The sequence below is a fragment of the Danio rerio genome, chromosome 19 (genome assembly GCF_049306965.1).
Source record: "Danio rerio strain Tuebingen ecotype United States chromosome 19, GRCz12tu, whole genome shotgun sequence".
NCBI lineage: Eukaryota > Metazoa > Chordata > Actinopteri > Cypriniformes > Danionidae > Danio > Danio rerio.
This window is the reverse complement of record NC_133194.1, coordinates 1,167,501-1,193,055: the sequence shown is the minus strand read 5'-3', so window position 1 is coordinate 1,193,055 and position 25,555 is coordinate 1,167,501. Positions and strand designations below refer to the sequence as shown.

The 25,555-nt window shown below is 35.4% G+C and overlaps 1 protein-coding gene and 1 long non-coding RNA gene across 7 annotated transcripts in view; both read right to left on the bottom strand.

Moving 5' to 3' along the window:
* Positions 1 to 57: 57 nt before the first annotated feature.
* tgfbr2a (transforming growth factor beta receptor 2a) lies at positions 58 to 22,351 on the bottom strand. 3 transcript variants are annotated; one of them, XM_073931347.1, is made up of 12 exons: positions 21,609 to 22,351; positions 19,558 to 19,696; positions 17,603 to 17,811; positions 17,265 to 17,421; positions 12,608 to 12,789; positions 9,643 to 10,178; positions 7,652 to 7,903; positions 6,746 to 6,887; positions 3,524 to 3,648; positions 2,477 to 2,970; positions 1,976 to 2,376; positions 58 to 1,718 (listed from the first exon to the last, which is right to left on the bottom strand). In XM_073931347.1, exons 1-10 carry the CDS (start codon positions 21,670 to 21,672, stop codon positions 2,797 to 2,799), a joined length of 1,980 nt encoding a protein of 659 aa, XP_073787448.1. In that variant the 5' UTR covers positions 21,673 to 22,351; the 3' UTR covers positions 58 to 1,718; positions 1,976 to 2,376; positions 2,477 to 2,796. The 3 variants fall into 3 exon arrangements, with proteins under 3 accessions (XP_073787448.1, XP_073787446.1, XP_073787447.1); XM_073931345.1 differs by having other exon boundaries at positions 58 to 1,817; positions 1,879 to 2,970; XM_073931346.1 differs by having other exon boundaries at positions 58 to 2,376.
* A 782-nt stretch (positions 22,352 to 23,133) lies between these two features.
* LOC141378956 (uncharacterized) overlaps positions 23,134 to 25,555 on the bottom strand; it is a 140,331-nt gene continuing 137,909 nt past the window's right edge. Inside the window, exons 4-5 of one of the 4 annotated variants that reach the window (XR_012394792.1) lie at positions 24,526 to 24,640; positions 23,134 to 24,053 (exon numbers count right to left, since the gene is read on the bottom strand). This is a non-coding gene — a long non-coding RNA (uncharacterized lncRNA). The remainder of the gene's footprint in view (positions 24,054 to 24,525; positions 24,641 to 25,555) is intronic. The other 3 variants (XR_012394793.1, XR_012394790.1, XR_012394791.1) reach the window with 3 other exon arrangements.

Here is a 25,555-nt window from a genome sequence, read left to right as displayed (position 1 = left end):
CAACAAACTGCACTAAACACTTTCACCGGGTGAATGATAGGGTCCCACCACTCGAAAATGATTTTCTGACATAATTTATAAAGATTTTACAAAATTGTACACAATGATTACATATGCATTACAAAGAGTGCTGTATTTCTTTGCTTTATAAATGCTCCTTTCAGCTCCTGAATAATATTTTATATTCAAATTAGATCAATAATCCACATTCATATATATAAATCTGCTTAATAAGGCACAAATGTAAAAGTCTTCATACTGTATTTTCACATTAATAAACCGCTTCTCCTGAGACTCTCAAATACAGCAAATTAATATTACATATCTAAGATCCACATCTCTATACAACTCACAGTTCAGTTCTCTTTGGTCATCATTAATATACATTTACCGTTAATAAAACTATAGGATTAACTTTCCACACAGAAGTATTGAGGTCATAGATTCATTCATTTTCCTTCGGCTCAGTCCCTTTATTCATCAAGGGGCGCCACAGCGGAATGAACCACCAACTATTCCAGCATATGTTTTTGCACAGCGGATGCCCTTCCAGCTGCAACCCAGTAGTGGGAAAAGGTCAGAGATCGAAAAACAAAATAATAATAAAAATATGCAGATAACGAAAAATTAAAAAGGTGGAAAATTATGATGCAAAAATACGAAAATACTTGAAAAATAAAGTGTCATTATTTAGAAATAAAATCAAAGATCAAAAGCAAATGAAAATATGTGCAATAACGTAAATTATTTTGTTTTCAAGTTTCAGTTTGTGCAATAAATGAATGTTTGTTCTTTGATTTATGCTTATTATTTTTCAGTCTGTGACCTTGTTTCTTATTCTAAGTAGCATTTAAACTTGTATTTTTGCATTATAATTGTACACCTTTTGATTGTTTATTATATGGATATTATTCTTTAATACATGACCTCATTGTTTCTTATTTTATTCAGTTTTTAATTTATTTGATGGATATTATTTTGACCTCAATACGTCTGCTGGAAAATGAACCACATAGTAAACACTTAAATCAGCCGATATGTCATTCAGAATCTCTGCTCATGTTTTTGTGGCTTCATAATACTGTACGCTTTTGGCACGATTTCCAGTGTTGGGGTGAGTTACGTAATAATATTGCTTTAGCTAAGTAACGAGTAAAGTAATGCATTACTTAAATTAAGAAATAATATTTGAGTTACTTCAAAAATGTAATGAGAGTTACTTTTTAGTTTAATTATTTAGCTTTTAAACATTTTCTTTTACTTCAGCTTAGTCCATTTATTCATTTATTCATCAGGGGGTCGCCACAGTGTAACTTATCCAACATATGTTTTACGCAGCGGATGCATTCGGGAGATCTTGGCCCCCCCCAATAACATCTTGGCCCCACTAATAACATATTGGCCTCCTGATACCATCTTGGCCTCCCAATAACATCTTGGCCCCCCTTAATAACATCTTGGGCCCCTAATAACATCTTGGCCCTCCTAATTACATCTTGGCCCCCCTAATAACATCTTGACCCCCATAATAACATCTTGGCCTCCCAATAACACCTTGGCCCCGCTAATAACATCTTGGTCCCTAATAACATCTTGGCCCCCCAATAACATCTTAGACCCCTTAATAACATCTTGGCCCCCCTAATAACATCTTGGCCTTCCAATAACATCTTGGCACACCTAATAACATCTTGGGCCCCAATACCATCTTGGCCCCCCTAATGACATTTTGGCCTCCCAATAACATCTTGGCCCCCCTTATAACATCTTAGACCCCTTAATAACATCTTGGCCCCCCTAATAACATCTTGGCCCACCTAATAACATCTTGGCCCCCCTAATAACATCTTGACCCCCATAATAACATCTTGGCCCCACTAATAACATCTTGCCCCCCCAATAACATCATAGACCCCTTAATAACATCTTGGCCCCCCTAATAACATCTTGGCCTTCCAATAACATCTTGGCCCACCTAATAACATCTTGGCCCCCCTAATAACATTTTGGCCTCCCAATAACATCTTGGCCCCCCTTATAACATCTTGGGCCCCTAATAACATCTTACCCCCCTAATAACATATTGGCCTCCCAATAACATACTGACCCCCATAATAACATCTTGGCCCCCCTAATAACATCTTGGGCCCCTAATAACATCTTGGGCCCCTAATTACATCTTGGCACCCCTAATAACATCTTGGGCCCCCCTAATAATATCTTTGATTGCCCTTGGAATCGTTCTAACCCCCACACCTTCCCCCCTAGCGGCACTTCCAGGTGTAGTCAGAGGAAACCCACGCCAACACGGGGAGAACATGCAAACTCCACACAGAAGCGCTAACTGGCCAAGCGGGGACTAGAACCAGTGATCTTCTTGCGGTGAGCCCACAGTGCTTACCACTGAGCCACCGTGCTGCCAACCTTATTGTTTTAAAAAATGAGCAACTCAAAAGTAACGTAACGCATCACTCACCATAAAGTAATAACTTATTTGGAGAGTAACTCAATATTGTAATGCATTACTTTCTGAAGTAACTTTCCCCAACACTGCAAATATTTCCCAGAGTTCTTTGCTCGAGGAACACTGCCTTTAAATATGGTTTTAAGCAAATAAAAGTCTTATAAGCAGATAAAAGTCTCCTCTGTCTGCTGGTTTTCCCTGAAGTGATGACAACAGTGGCATCAAACATCTGTTGATGTCAGAAATGGACAGTGATTATTGAAGCTCTATAAACCGTGTGTGTTTTTGGCATGGTTCTGCTGTAAAGTGCAAATGTTGTTGTTATTTTGGCTCTACATCTCTTGTATCCCAGAATCCCCTGCGCTCTTGGTGTCGGGGCTGATGGGGAGGATAACGTCACTATTGATGATGTCATCGAAGCGCTCCACCACACACTGCGCCGTCAGACGCGCCTCGGGGTCGTGATCCCAGCACTCCTCAATGGTGGAGCTCAAATGATGAACACCCTGGTAGGAGAGAGTTTAAGGAAATGGATATTGTTTAGGAAAATAAATAAATAAATGATCATTTAAATAAAAAAATGTAAATAAAACAATTAATAAAAACTGTTTTTTATTACAAAAAAAATATTAAATTAATTCTTAAATAGAATAATTCAATTATAATTTAACTAGAAAAAAATATGAATATAAAGACTAATTTAAATAAATTATAAAAATGTTAAATAGTAATTTATTAAAATAGAAAATAATTTAAATTATAAAAATATATTCATTAAAAAAACACAAAGCATTCATTTGAATGAATAATAGTAAATCGTATATTGTTGAATTATAAAAAAATGTATAATAAATAAATAAAAATAAATAAATCAAATTCATTTTATTTAAAATGTATTAAAATTAAAGGCACAATATTTAAAAATAAAGTACTTAAAATATGCAAAAACCAACTCTGATTTCCAACTTAAACTGAATATTAAGTAGGGGCGGAGTTATCCCTTGAGCTCCTCCTCTCATGTATGTGTATGTGTGTGTGTGTGTTTGTGTGTGTGTGTACCGCGTGTTTGCTCCAGCTGGTCGGGATCTCAGGTCTCAATCGATCTCTGATGACATCATCTTTCATGCTCTCCACACACGGGTGACCCTTCAGCTTCCCGAACGGAGGCTCATAATCCCGCACATCTAAAAACACACACACACACACACACACACACACACACACACACACACACACACACACACACACACACACACACACTTATATGAGGACTCTACATGGACATGATGTGTTTTATACTGTATTCTATACTGTAAAACCCTTCAGCTTCCCGAATGGAGGCTCTTAACTGCGCACATCTACAACACACACACTTCTGAGCACAGATGAGCACTATAACTGCAGTGAATGATAATCTATTTCTGTTTGTATTGTTTAAGTTGTGTTTTCTTTGCTTTTTCACCATGTTCATATTCTTTTTCTGGAGAAAGTCTAATTTGTTCTAGTTTTGTTGAAATAAACTATAGATTTTAAAGTTAAAAACTCATGAAATATGCTAAAAAAATATGTTATAAAAGCTGCTATAAATATTATTAGTCCCCACTAAGAAATAAAAAAATCCCACTGTTATACAATGACTTGCCTAATTACCCTGACTTTACCCTAATTATCCTAGTTAAGCCTTTACATGTCACTTTAAGCTGAAAACTATCTACGTATCCAAATATTATGGCAAAGATAAAAGAAATTAGTTATTAAAACTATTATTTTAACAAATATGTAGACATGGTATATGCAATGTTAAATTTCTCCAGCAGGAGGCAGACTGGTTTAATCTCAATGCAGTACAGTATAATCCTCATAAAGCACTATATTTGACTATATATAAACATTTATATATATATATATATATATATATATATATATATATATATATATATATATATATATATATATATATATATATATATATATATATATATATATATTCGCACCATACTCTATATTACAACTATTGTTTTTCATACGCGATAATAAATAACTGGCCGCATTAAAGCTCTTTAATATCAGATGAAAGATCAGAGGATTATTATCTCTGTTTGGAGTTAATTTTACTCCAGTAATTTACTCCACTAATAAAACGTGAGAAGTGGCTCTAATTAAATTACCATAGACTGAAAATCACAATGAATGCTTCCAAAAAATCTGAGAGTTTGCTTTATTTGTAATTTACAGATCTCTTCAATTGTATTTGACATAAATTAATTGCATTGTTATTCATATTAAATATTAATTTATTTATATTAAATATAATTTATAATAAAAAAAATATTATTATTATTATCAATATTAATAATAATTACAACAACAACAACAATAATAATAATAAAATAATAATAATAATAAAAATAACAACAACAATAATAATAATAATCATAATAACAATAATAATAATAATAATAATAATAATAATAATGATGATTGTTATTTAATAATATAACTAATAATAATAGATTAAAATAATATTATATAAATTCAATCATTATTACTCCATATTCATTATTATAGATCAAAAAATGCAACTTTGCAGATTAACAAGTGACTTTTGTTGACACGTTTAAAGGTTTGAAACAAAATATATGTTTCTATTTGTTTTGATTGTTTATTAAATATTTATTTTTTGGCTGAACTGTCCCTTTAATGCATATTATTACTCTTATTGCGAATTGGATTGTTTGTTTGTTCTTTAAATAAATATGCTTCAATTTAATGTGCACTGTCTGTTTATTTGTCCGATGGGTGTTTAAGTCATTCGAAAGAATCACAAAAATACAAAATACAATTAAATAAAAGTAAATAGACAGTAAATTCAACTGTGTATCTGCAGCTGTATCCTTTCTAGACTTCACCCACAACACACTTGATTCTGGAATAAACAGCTCAGCCTCACACTGCAGTAAAACACCAACAGGTCGTACAGGAAGTGCGTGGAGCAGAGAGAGGAAGTCGGTGGTGTACCATGATGCGTTTAACAGCTGAGCTCACAACATCGAAGCTTCCTGTTATTGAACAAAACTTGACTGATGCATTTCTATAAATATATGTGTGATATATAAATACACTTTTTTGGTGGGGTAATTTTAATACCAACCTTTATCTAATTTATATAAAAAAAATATATATAAAAAAAAAAAAAAATTATATATATATATTTTTTTATTTTTTTATTTATTATTTACATTTGTTTTTATAATTATTGATCGTTATTTTTATGCTATACCGTTATATTTTAATTAAAATAATAATGTAAAATTGACAATTATGACAATAATAATAATATCTATATTTTTTAGTTGAAGATCATTTTAAATATATACATTTTTCAAAAAATATATTATTAATTAATATTATTTTATATCTTAAAATTAAAATAAAATGTTATTGTCATATTTTAATATTTACAAAATACATACAATATTGAAAGGTAATTTAAATAATCATAAATACATACAGTTAAATTTTTTTTAAAAATTAAATATGTACAACAAGTCATATAAAAAAATAGGGAAATTATTAAATGCATGATTTATGTATATGTAACAATATATATTAATCCTAAAATTCTTGACAGTTCTCATTTTTTAACAAATATTGAATATAATATCGGACTTATTTATTTATCTATTTTATATAAATGTTTTTAACACAATGTATATTTACATAAATATTGCATAATCTGTGGATGAGATCAGCTGAGATGCAGTGTGTGTGTGTTTGTGTGTGTGTGTGTGTGTGTGTGTGTGTTAAGTTGAGCTGTGCTTCCGCTCCATGTGTGGACCTGCATTGGAATGAATTGTTGTGTCTCTCAGGACCACAGTTCTACATACATAAACAATCATAACCATTAACACAACACTGGACGTAGAAGCAATTTAAATCTATACTAATCAAACTATGCTAACTACTAATTATACATATACTATACATACTTAACAATACAAATAACCTAAGACAGACTACACAAGTACTTTTACATCAGACACAACAATAGTGTGCAAGATTATGCAAAAGAGGTGTTTAAGGTTGAAGATAACAAGTAGTGCAATTCATTCACAAGTAAACATTGTTTTCCTTATTCAGTCCTTGTAAGACTGAGTTTAAAGTAAAGTGTGTGGTGCATGTGGAGAGAAGAGTGTTTCTACAGGTGGTTTGTCAAGCCCACTCACCGTGTGAGGGCACACATTGTTTCTAGAGATATTGTATGTGTGTTATATTCAGTACCTCCAGTAGCGCTGCATCTGGACATGATCTCCCACAGCACCAGGGCCATGGAGTAAACATCCGCCTGCTTGAAGGACTCTGTGTTTTCCAGATCCATCCGCGACTCCAGCACTTCTGGAGCCATATAACGCGCCGTTCCCACCTGACAAACACAAAACACACACAGAAATATAGTATAGCTATAGTTTAGAGTGATTTATACTACAGTGCTGTTGCATGCTTGATTCTGACTGGCTGATGGTCATTCTAAGGTGCTTGGTTATTGTCAGAAAAAGGCACAGCTAAAGTAGTTCCGGCAGGTTTTGAGCACTTCACAGCTCCAAATCACTGAGTTCAGCAGTCAAAAATCTAAAAATTAATTATAAACTTAAATTAATTCTATAATGTTTGTTTCATTGTACATTTCAGACCACAATTACACTAGAGGGCGCTGTTTACATGTTTGCGAATATGAAATATGTTACTTAGAGCGCGTTTTATTGTATGTTTCAGATATTTTTATTGTATATAATTAATTTTAAATTATTTAAGATTTTTATTTGTTTTATATTATACATTTAATGTATTTATTTAATTTAATTGCATAAATTTTTTTTATTTAGAGCGCATGAAGAATCTAAAGAAAATAAATTAAATAATTTATTAAAATAAAGCTGTATTTTTAGATATTTTTGAATTAATTAGTTTTTTTTAATTGTTAATATAATACAATCTATTACATTTAAAGTAAGTTTTATATTGAATTATTTTTATTTATTTTATAATATTACTTGTAGTTTATTTGCATGACTATGTTTCCATCTATATTGTTCGCTTGTTCCGTTTCGAAGCACACTCCAGAAGTCCAATCAGAAGTCCATTATTCAGTCAATCAGAACCAAGCATTAATGAAAAACATGCGTTAACCTGTCCGCTATTGGCCAGCTCCTCAGGACTCAGGCAGCTGTCGAGTCTCAGGCTGAGGCCGAAATCGCAGACGCAGCAGCTCCAGTCGCTTTTCACCAGAACGTTTGAGCTCTTCAGGTCTCGGTGCGCAATCGACACTTTGGCTCTTCCGCACGGTGTCCTATCCGAGTGCAGGTGAGCCACGCCCCTTGCCAGAGACACGCCCAATCGGCACATCTCCTCCCAGCCAATCACTTGTAGCGCCAGCAGCTCCTGAAGAGACAAACAAAACATTTCAAAACTTCAAATTCAATCTTCCCAAAATTATTGAAAATGAGTGTTCGAAATACATGCTAGTGACACCTGCTGGTCAAAAACATGTTATTGCAACAAAAACTAGACTAGAATTGACTTTTTCGAACATATTAAAAACAAACATATTTTAAATCAAAACTATAAACTATAAATGAACTTGGCTTATCATCTAATATTATTACATAATTTGTGTCTGCATAAAATGCATTCTTTCATAAATAATAAAACGCTTATATATTGTTATATATCGTAAAAAAGCCAACAGTAGACTATTAACTAACGTTATTTCTTTTCATTTTACAAACGTCTCATTAAAAGTGATATAAACTCGTAAAACTGAACTCCTAAAACTGATCTGAGATGGGGCAAAAACTATGAAACCAGTTCAGGTATGCACCACTAGAGGGCGAACTGAATTCCTATTCATATCCGATGTTGGTTATTAGTTAGTATAGCATTGCAGAGATCGTCCTCTGGTGAAACCACAAGATTTTGTCTGTAAACGCTTACAAATCGTCCTTTACACAGGTCCCTAGTGGAGAAATATTAAATTTTCGAAACGTTTCGAAACATTAATGAATCACAAATAAATCCCTTGACTTTTCAAAACTGTTCAACATGTTTTATAGAAAGCAGCATCTATAGTAAAAGTGCATCTACATGTGTTTCTCTAATCTACAGGTGTTTTTACTAACTATTATTTTATTTCAGTTAGTTTTATAGTGACTGTTATTAGCTCCATTTAGTTTTAGTTTTTAAATTTTATTTCAGTTAACAAAAATACATTTGACCAATAGTTTGTTTTTGTTCACTAAAATAACCGTGCTCCAAATCAGTTCCAAAAAGACAACCATTAAAATGTTCTTAACGTTTCGAAATGGTAATGACGTAACAAAAGTGTGTTTACTAAAATCACATGACCTTTCTAATTTGATACACGTTAAAAAAGTCTAGAAGCTTTAATGAGTTAACAAAATCATGTGACTTTGGCCTGTTGATACACACTCTGAACATCTGATTCAAAACAAATGACTATTATGTTGGTAAACACTAATTATTTTATTCCAGCTAGTTTTAAAGTGACTGTTGTTAGCTTTGTTTAGTTTTAGTTTAGCATTTATTTTATTTTAGTTGACAAAGTTTGGACCAACAGTCTTAGTTTACTAAAATTACCTCGTTACGTCATAACGAAGAGCGTTTACCGAAATCACATGACTTTTCCAATTTGATACATGCTCAAAACCAATCATTCGAAACAATATTTGTAAAAGTTTCGAAGATTAAGCTTAGTGTTTTGAAAGCAGCCACCACTACTGCATTTGTCTGCAAACTGGCCTTTACACAGATCGCCCCCTAGTGGAGAAACATTGAATTTTCAAAAATTTCAAAACGGTAATAGCACAAAAAATTTACATAAACTTCCCAATTTTATACATGCTTAAAATCACTGATTCGAAACCAAAGATTCATAAAAGTTTTTAAGCTTCATGAAGCAATGCTTCGTAAGCAGCCATCACTACTGCATTCGTCTGCAAATCGGCCTTTACACAAATCGCCCCCTAGTGGAAATTTTTTTTAGTTTTTAAAAAAGTTTGAAACGGTAATGACTGAAATCACCTGAACTTCCCAATTTTTTATCCACTTAAAATCACTGATTTGAGACCAAAGAGTCATAAAAGTTTGGCAGTCGTCCCCACCTGCAGGTTTCCTCGCTCGTGATAGGCCGTGATCAGCCAATACTGTCGCTCTGCCGTCCGCTCTTCTGCTGTCAGAAACTGCAGGACGTTTTCATGCCGAAGTTCGACGTCAGAGAAAATCTGCCATTCACTCTTCCACGAGGAAAACTCCTCATACGGGAAGATCTTTACCGCCACCGTCTGGAAGGAGTCTGCGCTCTGCTTCAGCTTGGCTTTATAAACGTCTGCGAATCGTCCTTTTCCCACAACTCTGTCCAGCTGGATGGGCAGCAGCTCAGTGTTGTGGTTCAGGCTGTTGGCGTTGATGGAGCTGCTGTCCGAATGCTCTTCTGGATTCATGAAAATGTTGCATCTCTCGCTGTCCAGACTCTTCTTATTGGGGAGCTTCAGTTTGTGCTGACTGATGTGGTAACAGTAGAAGACGGAGAGCAGGACGATTGGGATGAGGACAAAGACGGAGATCAGAACTGGAGCCAGACTGAACCATGATGACTCAGAGGGGGGATCGAACTGAACCCCTGGATATTGTTTCAAATCTGAGCATGAGAAAAACAATAAAAAAACAATTAATATAAGATTAATAAAAAATAAATTAATAAATGATCATATTTAATTGTTTTAGTATCTTTATTCAATGTAAATTAAACAAAAAAATGCATTTAAACCAAATGCTACAAAATATAAAAGAAATAATATAAAAATATGGATTTAAAAAAAATTAAATATATGATTAAAAAAATCTCAAAATATTTTATTTTAAAAATAATTAAATGGGTATATTTGTTATCTTCATGCAATCTTAACAAAAACAACAATAATAACTATTTTATTATGCCATTAAACTAAATGCTAAAAAATATAAAATTAATAATATAAAAAATACGGATAAAAAAATGCAATATATGATTATAAAAAAAATCTGAAAATTTATTTTCATTTATTTATTTGCTTTAAAATCTTCATTTAAATCAAATAAAAGGAAAAAAAATATTATTTTTCAATTAAACAACATGTAAAAAAATGTTAAAGTTATAATATGAAAGTACATATTACATATACAATAAAAATAATAATAAATAATAACACATGCATTGCATATGCAATTAATAATGATTTAAAAAAACATTCTCAAAAATTAAATCACAGCTGCATCACAGCAAGAAGGTCGCTGGTTTGAGTCCTGGCTGGGTCAGCTGTCATTTTTGTGTGGAGTTTGCATTTTCCCCCCAGTTTCCTCCGAGTGCTCCAGTTTACCCCACAGTCCCAGCACATACACTATAGAAAATTTGGGTAAGATACATTGGCTGTAGTGAATACATGTGTGTGAATGAGTGTGTATGGATGTTTCCCAGTGATGGGTTGCGGCTGGAAGGGCATCCACTGTGGGAAACATATGCTGGATAAGTTGGCGGTTCATTCCGCAGTGGCGTCCCCTCATTAATAAAGGGACTAAGCCGAAATTAAAATAAATGAATGAATGAATTAAAAAAAAAAAAATGACTGAGCAATTTGTTTTTAAGCAATTTAAAAAAATAAAATGTTTATGCAATTAAACTTAATGATGAAGAAATAAAATGTTATAAATGAGTTAACTATTTTACTTAAATTTACTAAATTTATTTAAATGAATCAACTAAAATATTATACAATAGATTATTTTCATTTTAAACACAACAACAACAACAACAACAACAACACAGTAAAAATTAAAAAATATCTGAAAACAGCTTTAAATGCATTAAAGGGGCAGTAGGTGACCGGCCAAAATGGTGGCTGTTTTGTTTGTTGTATTTGTATTTGTACAACCACAAATCTGCATTTGCTGACAGACAGTTTGGGCTACTTACCAGAATTATGGAAATTATCGGCCCGGCAATTTTTAATTGGACGAACATTTGTAAGTCGTACGCCTCACCCAGAATATAAAGACATATGAAGAGACTTTCACCCAGCACAACAACACACGTGTCTGAAGACAATCACCTACTGCAGCCTTACATAAATAACAGATATTTTAATTTTGATTATTTCTCAGAAGACAAGACGGCTCATTTGTATAATTTTGCTTCTGAAGAAAAATCAATTTAGTTTAATGCGTAGATGAAAAACAAGACAAAATCACAAAGGCAAAAGCGCCACTTTTTTACAGATCTTGTTTTAGCATCACACGATCGAGTGATTCAGCTTCCTGTTAATAATCTAAAACTGGACTCAAATCATTTCTGATAGATAATAAACACGGGCACGAGGGGTGTTTTCCTAGTGCGAGTTTCCCAGACTGCTTCACATTACTGTAATCACACAGTAAAACAGACAAACAGTTGAGCTGTGATCTTCAGACAGGAAACCACACACACACACACACACACACACACACACACACACACACACACACACACACACACACACACACACACACAGACACACACACTTGGCTTAGGATGTTTACTAATTTAGTTTTAGAAATTTTAGTTTCATATTTATTCTTAGTCCCTTTATTTATCAGGGATTGCCACAGCGGAATGAACCGCCAACTATTCCACCATATGTTTTTACACAGCAGATGCACTTCCAGCCATAACCCAGCACTAAGAAACACACATTCACACACACACTCATACACTACGGCCAGTTTAGTTCATCAATTCCCCTAGCGCATGTACTGGGAAACATCCGTACACGCTCATTTACACACACACACACACACACACACACACACACACACACACAACGGACAGCTTAGCTTACCCAATTCCCCTATAGCGCATGTGTTTGGACTGTGGGGGAAACCGGAGCACCCGGAGGAAACCCACACCAACACGGGGAGAACATGCAAACTCCTCACAGAAACACACACTGACCCAGCCGGCACTCGAACCAGCGACCTTCTTGCTGTGAGGTGTATTTGTATCATTCTACTCATCTACAATGCTGCAGGGCTCAGCTTCACTCATGTGAGGTTTACCGTGGTTAAAGAAGAGGCGATCATTGCACTCCTCATCGTTACAGGAGCAGATGTACAAGTCCTCCTCCACCCTCCTCATCTGACACACGCGGCTCTGAGAGTCCGTCAGATTGTGGCCGTGAAACAACAGCGCTGGATTGTGACACACCGTCTCTATGCTGGAGTTTCCCCCGTTACTCCTCCTGAAACACACACACATCATCACATATACACACACATATATGAACACACATACATATATATATATATATATATATATATATATATATATATATATATATATATATATATATATATATATATATATATATACGCGTGTGTGTGTGTGTGTGTGTGTGTGTGTGTGTGTGTGTGTGTGTGTGTGTGTGCGAGTGTAGTTTTGATTCTCAGTTTCTCTGAACTGAACTATTTCCTGCAGGATTGTCTGGAAGTCAGGCAGGATTTCCTGTGTGGCAGTGAAGCCATTTCCTGATTAACACTGCTGTGATCTTTCAGACTGAACCAATACACACACACACACACACACACACACACACACACACACACACACACACACACACACACACACAGATTTCTATATAGTAATGTAATGTTTTGTAATGTTTTTCTGCCAATGTAGTGTATTTCTAAGAGATTTTCAGATGCAGTGTGTGTTGTGTTGATGCAGTGTGTGTTGTGTTGATGCAGTGTGTGTTGTGTTGATGCAGTGTCTGTTGTGTTGATGCAGTGTGTGTTGTGTTGATGCAGTGTGTGTTGTGTTGATGCAGTGTGTGTTGTGTTTATGCAGTGTGTGTTGTGTTGATGCAGTGAGAGTTGTGTTTATGCAGTGTGTGTTGTGTTGATGCAGTGTGTGTTGTGTTGATGCAGTGTGTGTTGTGTTGATGCAGTGTGTGTTGTGTTAATGCAGTGTGTGTTGTGTTTATGCAGTGTGTTTGTTTATGCAGTGTGTGTTGTGTTGATAAAGTGTGTGTTGTGTTGATGCAGTGTGTGTTGTGTTGATGCAGTGTGTGTTGTGTTGATGCAGTGTGTGTTGTGTTGATGCAGTGTGAGTTGTGTTTATGCAGTGTGTGTTGTGTTGATGCAGTGTGTGTTGTGTTGATGCAGTGTGAGTTGTGTTGATGCAGTGTGTGTTGTGTTGATGCAGTGTGTGTTGTGTTAATGCAGTGTGTGTTGTGTTTATGCAGTGTGTTTGTTTATGCAGTGTGTGTTGTGTTGATGCAGTGTGTGTTGTGTTGATGCAGTGTGTGTTGTGTTGATGCAGTGTGTGTTGTGTTGATGCAGTGTGTGTTGTGTTGATGCAGTGTGTGTTGTGTTGATGCAGTGTGTGTTGTGTTGATGCAGTGTGTGTTGTGTTGATGCAGTGTGTGTTGTGTTGATGCAGTGTGTGTTGTGTTGATGCAGTGTGTGTTGTGTTGATGCAGTGTGAGTTGTGTTGATGCAGTGTGTGTTGTGTTGATGCAGTGTGTGTTGTGTTGATGCAGTGTGTGTTGTGTTGATGCAGTGTGTGTTGTGTTGATGCAGTGTGTGTTGTGTTGATGCAGTGTGTGTTGTGTTGATGCAGTGTGTGTTGTGTTGATGCAGTGTGTGTTGTGTTGATGCAGTGTGTGTTGTGTTGATGCAGTGTGTGTTGTGTTGATGCAGTCTGTGTTGTGTTGATGCAGTCTGTGTTGTGTTGATGCAGTGTGTGTTGTGTTGATGCAGTGTGTGTTGTGTTGATGCAGTGTGTGTTGTGTTGATGCAGTGTGTGTTGTGTTGATGCAGTGTGTGTTGTGTTGATGCAGTGTGTGTTGTGTTTATGCAGTGTGTGTTGTGTTGATGCAGTGAGAGTTGTGTTTATGCAGTGTGTGTTGTGTTGATGCAGTGTGTGTTGTGTTGATGCAGTGTGTGTTGTGTTGATGCAGTGTGTGTTGTGTTAATGCAGTGTGTGTTGTGTTTATGCAGTGTGTTTGTTTATGCAGTGTGTGTTGTGTTGATAAAGTGTGTGTTGTGTTGATGCAGTGTGTGTTGTGTTGATGCAGTGTGTGTTGTGTTGATGCAGTGTGTGTTGTGTTGATGCAGTGTGAGTTGTGTTTATGCAGTGTGTGTTGTGTTGATGCAGTGTGTGTTGTGTTGATGCAGTGTGAGTTGTGTTGATGCAGTGTGTGTTGTGTTGATGCAGTGTGTGTTGTGTTAATGCAGTGTGTGTTGTGTTTATGCAGTGTGTTTGTTTATGCAGTGTGTGTTGTGTTGATGCAGTGTGTGTTGTGTTGATGCAGTGTGTGTTGTGTTGATGCAGTGTGTGTTGTGTTGATGCAGTGTGTGTTGTGTTGATGCAGTGTGTGTTGTGTTGATGCAGTGTGTGTTGTGTTGATGCAGTGTGTGTTGTGTTGATGCAGTGTGTGTTGTGTTGATGCAGTGTGTGTTGTGTTGATGCAGTGTGTGTTGTGTTGATGCAGTGTGAGTTGTGTTGATGCAGTGTGTGTTGTGTTGATGCAGTGTGTGTTGTGTTGATGCAGTGTGTGTTGTGTTGATGCAGTGTGTGTTGTGTTGATGCAGTGTGTGTTGTGTTGATGCAGTGTGTGTTGTGTTGATGCAGTGTGTGTTGTGTTGATGCAGTGTGTGTTGTGTTGATGCAGTGTGTGTTGTGTTGATGCAGTGTGTGTTGTGTTGATGCAGTGTGTGTTGTGTTGATGCAGTCTGTGTTGTGTTGATGCAGTCTGTGTTGTGTTGATGCAGTGTGTGTTGTGTTGATGCAGTGTGTGTTGTGTTTATGCAATGTGTGTTGTTTTCATGCAGTGTGTGTTATGTTTATGCAGTGTGTGTTGTGTTGATGCAGTGTGTGTTGTGTTGATGCAGTGTGTGTTGTGTTGATGCAGTGTGTGTTGTGTTGATGCAGTGTGTGTTGTGTTGATGCAGTGTGTGTTGTGTTGATGCAGTGTGTGTTATGTTTATGCAGTGTGTGTTGTGTTTATGCAGTGTGTGTTGTGTTGATGCAGTGTGTGTTGTGTTGATGCAGTGTGTGTTGTGTTTATGCAGTGTGTGTTGTGTTGATGCAGTGTGTGTTATATTAATGCAGTGTGTGTTGTGTAGATGCAGTGTGTGTTGTGTTTATGCAGTGTGTGTTGTGTTTATGCAGTGTGTGTTTGTTTATGCAATGTGTTGTGTTCATGCAGTGTGTGTTGTGTTAATGCAGTGTGTGTTGTGTTTATGCAGTGTGTGTTTGTTTATGCAATGTGTTGTGTTCATGCAGTGTGTGTTTGTGTTGATGCAGTGTGTGTTGTGTTAATGCAGTGTGTTTGTGTTGATGCAGTGTGTGTTGTGTTGATGCAGTGTGTGTTGTGTTGATGCAGTGTGTGTTGTGTTCATGCAGTGTGTGTTGTGTTGATGCAGTGTGTGTTGTGTTGATGCAGTGTGTGTTGTGTTGATGCAGTGTGTGCTGTGTTGATGCAGTGTGTGTTGTGTTGATGCAGTGTGTGTTGTGTTTATGCAGTGTGTGTTGTGTTGATGCAGTGTGTGTTGTGTTGATGCAGTGTGTGTTGTGTTTATGCAGTGTGTGTTGTGTTGATGCAGTGTGTGTTATATTAATGCAGTGTGTGTTGTGTAGATGCAGTGTGTGTTGTGTTTATGCAGTGTGTGTTGTGTTTATGCAGTGTGTGTTGTGTTTATGCAGTGTGTGTTTGTTTATGCAATGTGTTGTGTTCATGCAGTGTGTGTTTGTGTTGATGCAGTGTGTGTTGTGTTAATGCAGTGTGTTTGTGTTGATGCAGTGTGTGTTGTGTTGATGCAGTGTGTGTTGTGTTGATGCAGTGTGTGTTGTGTTTATGCAGTGTGTGTTTGTTTATGCAATGTGTTGTGTTCATGCAATGTGTGTTGTGTTAATGCAGTGTGTGTTGTATTTATGCAGTGTGTGTTGTGTTGATGCAGTGTGTGTTATATTAATGCAGTGTGTGTTGATGCAGTGTGTGTTATGTTTATGCAGTGTGTGTTGTGTTGATGCAGTGTGTGTTGTGTTGATGCAGAGTTTGTTGTATTTATGCAGTGTGTGTTGATGCAGTGTGTGTTATGTTTATGCAGTGTGTGTTGTGTTGATGCAGTGTGTGTTGTGTTGATGCAGAGTTTGTTGTATTTATGCAGTGTGTGTTGATGCAGTCTGTGTTGTGTTTATGCAATGTGTGTTGTGTTGATGCAGTGTGTGTTGTGTTGATGCAGTCTGTGTTGTGTTTATGCAATGTGTGTTGTATTTATGCAGTGTGTGTTGTGTTGATGTAGTGTGTGTTATATTAATGCAGTGTGTGTTGATGCAGTGTGTGTTGTATTTATGCAGTGTGTGTTGTGTTGATGCAGTGTGTGTTATATTGATGCAGTGTGTGTTGTTTTCATGCAGTGTGTGTTGTGTTCATGCAATGTGTGTTGTGTTCATGCAGTGTGTGTTGTGTTGATGCAGTGTGTGTTGTGTTGATGCAGTGTGTGTTATGTTTATGCAGTGTGTGTTATGTTTATGCAGTGTGTGTTGTGTTCATGCAGTGTGTGTTGTGTTGATGCAGTGTGTGTTGTGTTCATGCAGTGTGTGTTATGTTTATGCAGTGTGTATGATGTTTATGCAGTGTGTGTTGTGTTCATGCAGTGTGTGTTGTGTTCATGCAGTGTGTGTTGTGTTGATGCAGTGTGTGTTGCGTACCAGGCGCTGGCGCAGACCTCGTCCGGTGTCTCACAGATGGAGTTTATGCCGCAGGCGGACTCACACACACCGCTGGCGTTACACACCGAAGACTCAACATCACAAAACTTACAGTTCTGTTTGAGTCTGAAGCCGCTGCTGGAGTTTGTCTTCGACACTGTACACACACACACACACACATTCATGCTGTCATTCTAGCAATATCTGCAATATGTAGGAAAACTGACATTCTGAGCATATAAGAGTAATCGCTGAACACATAAACACAAAAACAAATTAGCAACACACACACACACACACACACACTCTCTCTCACACACACACCTCTCTATACTCACATTTCTCCTCCTCAGTGAGTTTGCGCAGCAGCAAGTTCTGGTTGCACTGGTCTCCTGTGCAGCTACACACACGCAGGTGTCTTCCGTGAATGTTTTGTTCCTGCAACACACACTCCGAGATGAGAATATCCTCCACCATCACACCGAGCATCGGCTTTAGTGGGTCATGACAGAGAGTCTCCACCATCACCAGTCCAGCATCTCTCCACCTTCAACACACACACACACACACACACACACACACACACACGCAAAGTCAGCAGCTGAACACACTCCGCTTGTGTCCTGCAGTATCCCAAGATGCATTTTAAACATGTGCTGAATAAGTTGGCGGTTCATTCCGCTGTGGCAACCCCAAATTAATAAAGGGACTAAGCTGAAAAGAAAATGAATGAATGAATGAATATGCAGATTAAGCACGCTGCTTTAATAACATAGTCAGCGTTAGTTTATTTTGAGCTGTTCTTCCTGAATCACAAAGAAAGTGAAACAAGCACATGCTGCCGTTTCTCTTTTCCTGTAATAACAGTCACAAACAAAACTACAACACCCATAATGCAACAGTGCTCGCATGTGTTTGAAATCCATCTGTGTTCTGGTATACTGGTAAACCTAATAAACCTAAGCTTCATTCACTATTCCCTACGTTAGTCCACTAGTACACATGAAGGAGTGAATAAAATGAGTGAGTTAATTTGAGCACTACTAAGGGCACTGAGGGGATGCCTTTGCGTAATTCTGACTTTTTGGTCCGACTCTTAAATGTATATAGTGTATACGTACATAAGTGCATAAGTGCATAACTATGTAGTGCATAAGTGCATAACTATGTAGTGCATAAGTGCATAACTATGTAGTGCATAAGTGCATAACTATGTAGTGCATAAGTGCATAACTATATAGTGCATAAGTGCATAACTATGTAGTGCATAGTGTATAAGTGCATAACTATGTAGTGCATAGTGTATAAGTGCATAACTATGTAGTGCATAAGTGCATAGTGTATAAGTGCATAACTATTTAGTGCATAAGTGCATAGTGTATAAGTGCATAGCTAGGTAGTCCATAAGTGCATAGTGCATAAGTGCATAACTATGTAGTGCATAGTGTATAAGTGCATAACTATGTAGTGCATAAGTGCATAGTGTATAAGTGCATAGCTAGGTAGTCCATAAGTGCATAGTGCATAAGTGCATAACTATGTAGTGCATAGTGTATAAGTGCATAACTATGTAGTGCATAAGTGCATAGTGTATAAGTGCATAACTATGTAGTGCATAATGTATAAGTGCATAACTATGTAGTGCATAAGTGCATAGTGTATAAGTGCATAACTATGTAGTGCATAGTGTATAAGTGCATAACTATGTAGTGCATAAGTGCATAGTGTATAAGTGCATAACTATGTAGTGCATAGTGTATAAGTACATAACTATTTAGTGCATAAGTGCATAGTGTATAAGTGCATAGCTAGGTAGTCCATAAGTGCATAGTGCATAAGTGCATAACTATGTAGTGCATAGTGTATAAGTGCATAACTATGTAGTGCATAAGTGCATAGTGTATAAGTGCATAACTATGTAGTGCATAGTGTATAAGTGCATAACTATGTAGTGCATAAGTGCATAGTGTATAAGTGCATAACTATGCAGTGCATAAGTGTATAAGTGCATAACTATGTAGTGCATAAGTGCATAGTGTATAAGTGCATAGCTATGTAGTGCAGAAGTGCATGGTGTATATTGTATGATGTAAAGTGTATTATATAGTGTATAAGTGCATAGTCTGTGTGTACATACATAGTGCACAAGTGCAGAGCGTATAAAACAAACATAAACAAACATAGTGTATAAGTGCATAGTGTGTTATTTGGAACACAGCTTAGGTATTGTACTGTATATGTGCGGATGAGCGAGTTCAGACATGTGTGTGTGTGACTGGAGTGTTGCTCATACCAGACGGCGGCACAGACGTCCTGCTCATTCACACACTCTGTAGACACACTGCAGTTGGAGAAGCACTGATTTGACACACAGTTGACTGGATGAGGCTTACAGGAGCTGCAGATGCGGAGATCAGCAGTGCGGAGAAGAGCTGCAGAAACACCAGAGAACATCAGTTTATACGTTCACTCATCAACAACAACACACACACACACGCACACAGATGATCGATTAGTTATGTTATAATGATTATGTTATTATTGTTGTTATTAGTTATTACTATTACGTTACCAGAGAGCATCAGTTTGTATGTTCACTCACACATCAACACAAAGCCAGAGGTTTTAACCACAAGCAGATGTTTTAATTTGCAAAAACATTTCTACAACATGAAGCATGATGTCAGTGTCTCTACATTCAGCTCGACATGCCAGAAAATGAACACAAACACATGCAGCCGCAGAGACTGATGTGATCCCCAGATTACCACGATCAGATGAGACAACAGTCAGCATCCCATAAAAACACACACAAACACACACACACACATACATATACACACACACACACACACACACACACACACACACACACACAAGTGTTAAAAATAAGTGTTAAAAGTGTTTTAAGTGTTAAAAATATATGTTCACAAATACTAAACATTAATAAAACTGTGGCATATATATGACTCTATATATAAATATATATATATATATATATATATATATAAATATCTCTTTCTTATATATATATATATATATATATATATATATATATATATAACGTATAATAGCATTATAGAGAAAACATTACCCTTTTTTGATAAAATTTTAGATGATTTTAACAACCCCCAAAGTACCACAGTAAGTTATTATGACTTAGTTAAACTGTTTCCACATGAAAAAATAGCAACTTATAATAAACTCTACAGTCTTTTTGAACTATACTCTAGTAAAGTGTATTATACTGTATATATGAGTATATCCAGCACTATGTTAATGAATGCGACATCTTACTGTAATATTAACTTCAGTGAACTGATACAGTGAATAAATATTGTAGTTTTTACTACAGTAAACAGTGGTGTATTGTAGTTTAATACAGCTATAGTTGTAGAAAACTAGAATATTGATTAATTTGCTTATATTAGCCTACTATAGTTGTTGTATTAGCATGGCAACTCGATTATTTCAAGTTTAAAAGCACTATAAATGAGTAGTATATTTTTTAGTATGAGAAATAGGCTTTATTTAAACAATATCTCACAATAATATCAGTAACGTTCCACAGTTTTACTATAGAAACAATAACTTCAGCAAAAAATATCATCAATTAGTTTGTTTTTTTATACTTAAAGTTATCAGGTAGGCAATACTATAGCGAAATGTATGTTGTTGTATATATTATAGTATATACAACACTTTGCTAATGAATGCTCCAGCATACTGTAATTTTAAATATAGCAAACTCATAACCAACATGAATTATAATAAATACTGTAGTTAGGGTTAGCTATACTTTAGTTTTTACTACAGTAAACAGTGGTGTTTTGTAGTTTAATACAGCTATAGATGTAGAAAACTAGAATATTGATTAATTTGCTTATATTAGCCTACTATAGTTGTTGTATTAGCATGGCAACTCGATTATTTCAAGTTCAGAAGGACCATAAATTAGCCTATTGTATTTTTGTAATATGTGGAATGCTCTATTTTAACAATATCTCATAATAATATCATTATTATAATTAGTATAATTTTACTGTGGAAACATTAACTGTAGCACAAACAGAACATCAACATGTTTATTTTATATGTACAAAGTTAACAGTAGCGCTGTATTAAACTGTTAAGCTAAGAAACACACGTGGGAACTCGCGCACGAGGGGATGAGAATCACACCACTGCTGTCTGACAGTTACACACACTGATAAATAAACAAACTGATATTAATACTAGCCTAATAATAAACATGTTTCCACTCAAAGTTTTGACGCGTAGTTTTGAGCGCGCTCCCGCACACCGAGCGCGCGCTGTAGAAACGAGACAGAAGCGGAAACTCACCAGACATGAGAAACACGAGCAGAACCGAACCGGAGCCCAAGCCCGGCGGACCGAGCCGCTCCATCACCGATACCGACCGCGCCACTGTCCGCCGCCCGAGGCTCTGAAAGCGGCTGTGACAGCGGCTGATCTTCCTCTCAGCGGAGGACCAGGACTCACTGACAGGAAATGTTGAAGAGGAGGAGACGCGCTGTTCCTGATTCACTTTCTCAAACCCACAACACTCAAGTGTGTAGTTCCCTAACTAGACTGCAGCCTTGGTGAGCACACTACATCATGCTAATAAGTCTAGTGAGTTCAGACACTCCCCAGGGCACAAAACACGCCAAAATCTTGACGTCTATTTGACATCCACACATTGACGCCATTTTAATAACGACGCAAAAAGTTAGTAATGACATTTTCCCATCATTTTCTTAGCTTTTCCCCCCTCTTTCTTTTGTTTTTTCTTTCTCAAATCCGAAAAAAAAAATTAATCCAATTGGTTGCTTACTCCTATATTGTCACACAATTGACAGTCAGTTTATGTTATATATTTGGTTATGTATATTTGTATGTATTGTCATATCCCGTTAGCTCAATTATTAAAAACACAAAAAATTGCGCGGCTATTTCAACCCAAGTAATTTAAACAAATCCTAATGTTGGGTTATAATTGAGCTATAAATTTAGAAATGCTTTTTTTTTTTTTTTACCATTTTTTCTCTCAAAATTGGGAGAAATAACCCATTTTAAATAACCCAGCATATTTTATTTCAATATAAAATAGACCCAACAGTGGGTTAATTTTGTCAATAAAATTAAAATGACACATTTAACTCAATGGTTGTGTTTGTCCATAATTCACAGACATTAAATCAACATTATTAAATGTTTTTATTTATTTATCTATAATTAAACTTAACACCTATTTAGTTTTAAAAAAATGTTTTTGTAAACAATTGTGTCAATAATATGGACAAACCCAACCGTTGGGTTAAAAAGTGTCATTCATTCATTTTCTTTTCAGCTTAGCGCCTTTATTAATCTGGGGTTCCCACAGCAGAATGAACTGCCAACTATTCCAGCATATGCTTTACTCAGCGTATGCCCTTCCAGCCTCAACCCATCACTGGGAAACACCCATACTCACTCATTCACCTATAGCGCATGTGAAGAAGGTCACTGGTTCGAGTCTCAGCTGGGTCAGTCGGTGTTTCTGTGTGGAGTTTGCATGTTCTCCCTGTGTTCACGTGTGCTTCCTTAGGGCGCTACGGTTTCCCCCACAGTCCAAACACATGTGGTACAGGTGAATTGGGTGACTAAATTGTCCGTAGTGTATGAGAGTAAGTGTGTGTGGATGTTGGAAGGGCATCCGCTGCTTAAAAACATGCTGGATAAGTTGGTGGTTCATTCCGCTGTGGCATCCCCGGATTAATAAAGGAACCAAGCTGAAAAGAAAATGAATGAATGAATGAATGAATGAATGAATGGTTTTAGTATATTAAACTAAACTTTGATTGGGAAATGTCATAAAAAATCAATTAAGTTGTTACACATTACTTTATGAACATGTTTTTATCAATAACAAACAATAAATAAATTAGACCCAAGTTAGTTTTGCTGTCATAAGGTTATGAAAACATATTTACTATACAGTGATTCTCAAAAAGCAAACCATCTATAAACAGTAATGCAAAATATGTCTTTTTAAAATTGTGTCGCATTTTGAATAGGCAATCTTGGGTTTGTTATTATTAGCCATCGGGGTAGTTTTGTTGTGAAAATCTGGCAACCCTGCCCTGTTTGCACTGAAAAACAAGCCCGAAATAAACCAAAATGCAGTTTTGGCCTTTGACAATGGTGTGTGTCATACAGATGCCGTTTATTCTGTCTGTCAGATCAGATTCTCTTCCTGGAAATCAGTGTGAAGCTTGCGAAACGTGTGTGTTTTTCCATCCAGCAGACGGTCAGTTCATCTAGACAGCCGGCTGCACTTTTACCAGCTTTACTGGAAGTGAAGCAGATCTCCAGAAAAACAAATGCACATAACTCTGCGTCTGTTTCACGTCTCTCACTGCTGAAACATCTGCATAACAGTGTCTACAGCCTGATTTAATACAGCTGTTTTACTGTATCAGCTCACACTGCACTCCTGGACACTTAATGTTATATAAATATCAAAACAACCATTAAATCTTTTCATTATTTATTTAATTAATTAATTAATTAATGAGGGCGACATGATGGTGCTCTGGTTTCCCCCACACGTCCAAAGACATACAGTACAGGTAAATTGGGTTGGCTAAATTGTCCGTAGTGTATGTGTGTGTGTGAGAATTAGAATGTATGGGTGTTTCCCAGAGATGGGTTGCAGCTAGAAGGGCATCCGCTGTGTAAAACATGTGCTGGATAAGTTGGTGGTTCATTCCGCTGTGGCGACCCCAGATTGATAAAGGGATTAAACTGAAAAAAAGAATGAATAATTAATTAATGATTGTGTGTTAATTAATATTTTCATGAATTTTTTTGTGTGTAATTGATGTTTAACTCACAATGCACTTTTGAGCATTTTAATGTAAATGTAAATATCAAAACAACCATTTTAATTATTATTTATTTATTTAATTAATTAATACAAAGATTTATTTAAATTAAATTAACACACTGAAATTAAATTTAATAAAAAATATCAAATTGACATAAAACTATTAAATTAAATCATAAATTAAATTAACATGTTTAAATAAAAATTATATTAACAGCTTAAAATAAATTAAAAATGTAATAAATTTACTTTGATAGAAAAATACATTTAAAATAAATTGAAATAAAAAAAATTCTTAATAATTGTGTGTTTGTGTGGTTTGCGTTTTAGTGACGATTAAATAAATCTGATCAGATCAGATTGTGTTAAATGTACAGTAATGAAACACACACTCTAATGCTCACACTCTTCTTCTTCTGTCTGTGGTGATTTACATCTCTCCATCTCCACTTCCTGTATTTTGGTGTCTGTCACCATGGAAACCAGACTCACAGTTATGGGATGTCTGAAATCAGAGTGATTTAAAAGCGTGTCAGATCATGTTCAGAAGGCTGGCACACACACACACACACACACACACACACACACACACACACACACACACACACACGCATGCACACACACACATATACACACACACACACACACACACACACACACACACAGAGGTGATCGTGCTACCCACTGCACCATCGTGCGACACCATAAATAATAATAATAAATAAATAAATAAAATAATAATAATAATAAATAAATAATAATCCTAATAATAATAGTAGTAATAAATAAATAAAATAAATTTGTACATAAATAAATGATCATAGTAATACAATATAATAATATAAATAATAATCAATAATAATAATAAATAATCATAGTAATAATAATAATAATAGATAAGTACATATATAAAATAATAATTGTAATACAAAATAAATATTAATGCAAAATAATATTTGTGATAATATTACATAATAATAATATTAATAATACATCAATAATAATAAATGAATATGTACATAAATAAAATAAATGATCAAAGTAATACTAAATACATAAATAATAATAATCCATAACAATAAAGATAATAAATAATAATAATAAATAAAAGAAAAAATAAGTAAAATAAATAATCATAGTAATACTAAATAAAAAATAACAATAATACATAATAATAAATAAATAATAGTAATAATAATAATTAATAAATAATCATAACAATAATAATGATAAATACAATAAATAAATAATTATGTACATAAATAAAAAACAATCACAGTAATAATATATAAATCAATAATCATAATCATACATAATAATAATGTAATAATAATAATAGTGTGTGTTCGTGTGTCTGTGTCTGTGTGTGTGTGTGTGTGTGTGTGTGTGCACAAACTGTTTGCCTAATTCTTTATAAAGT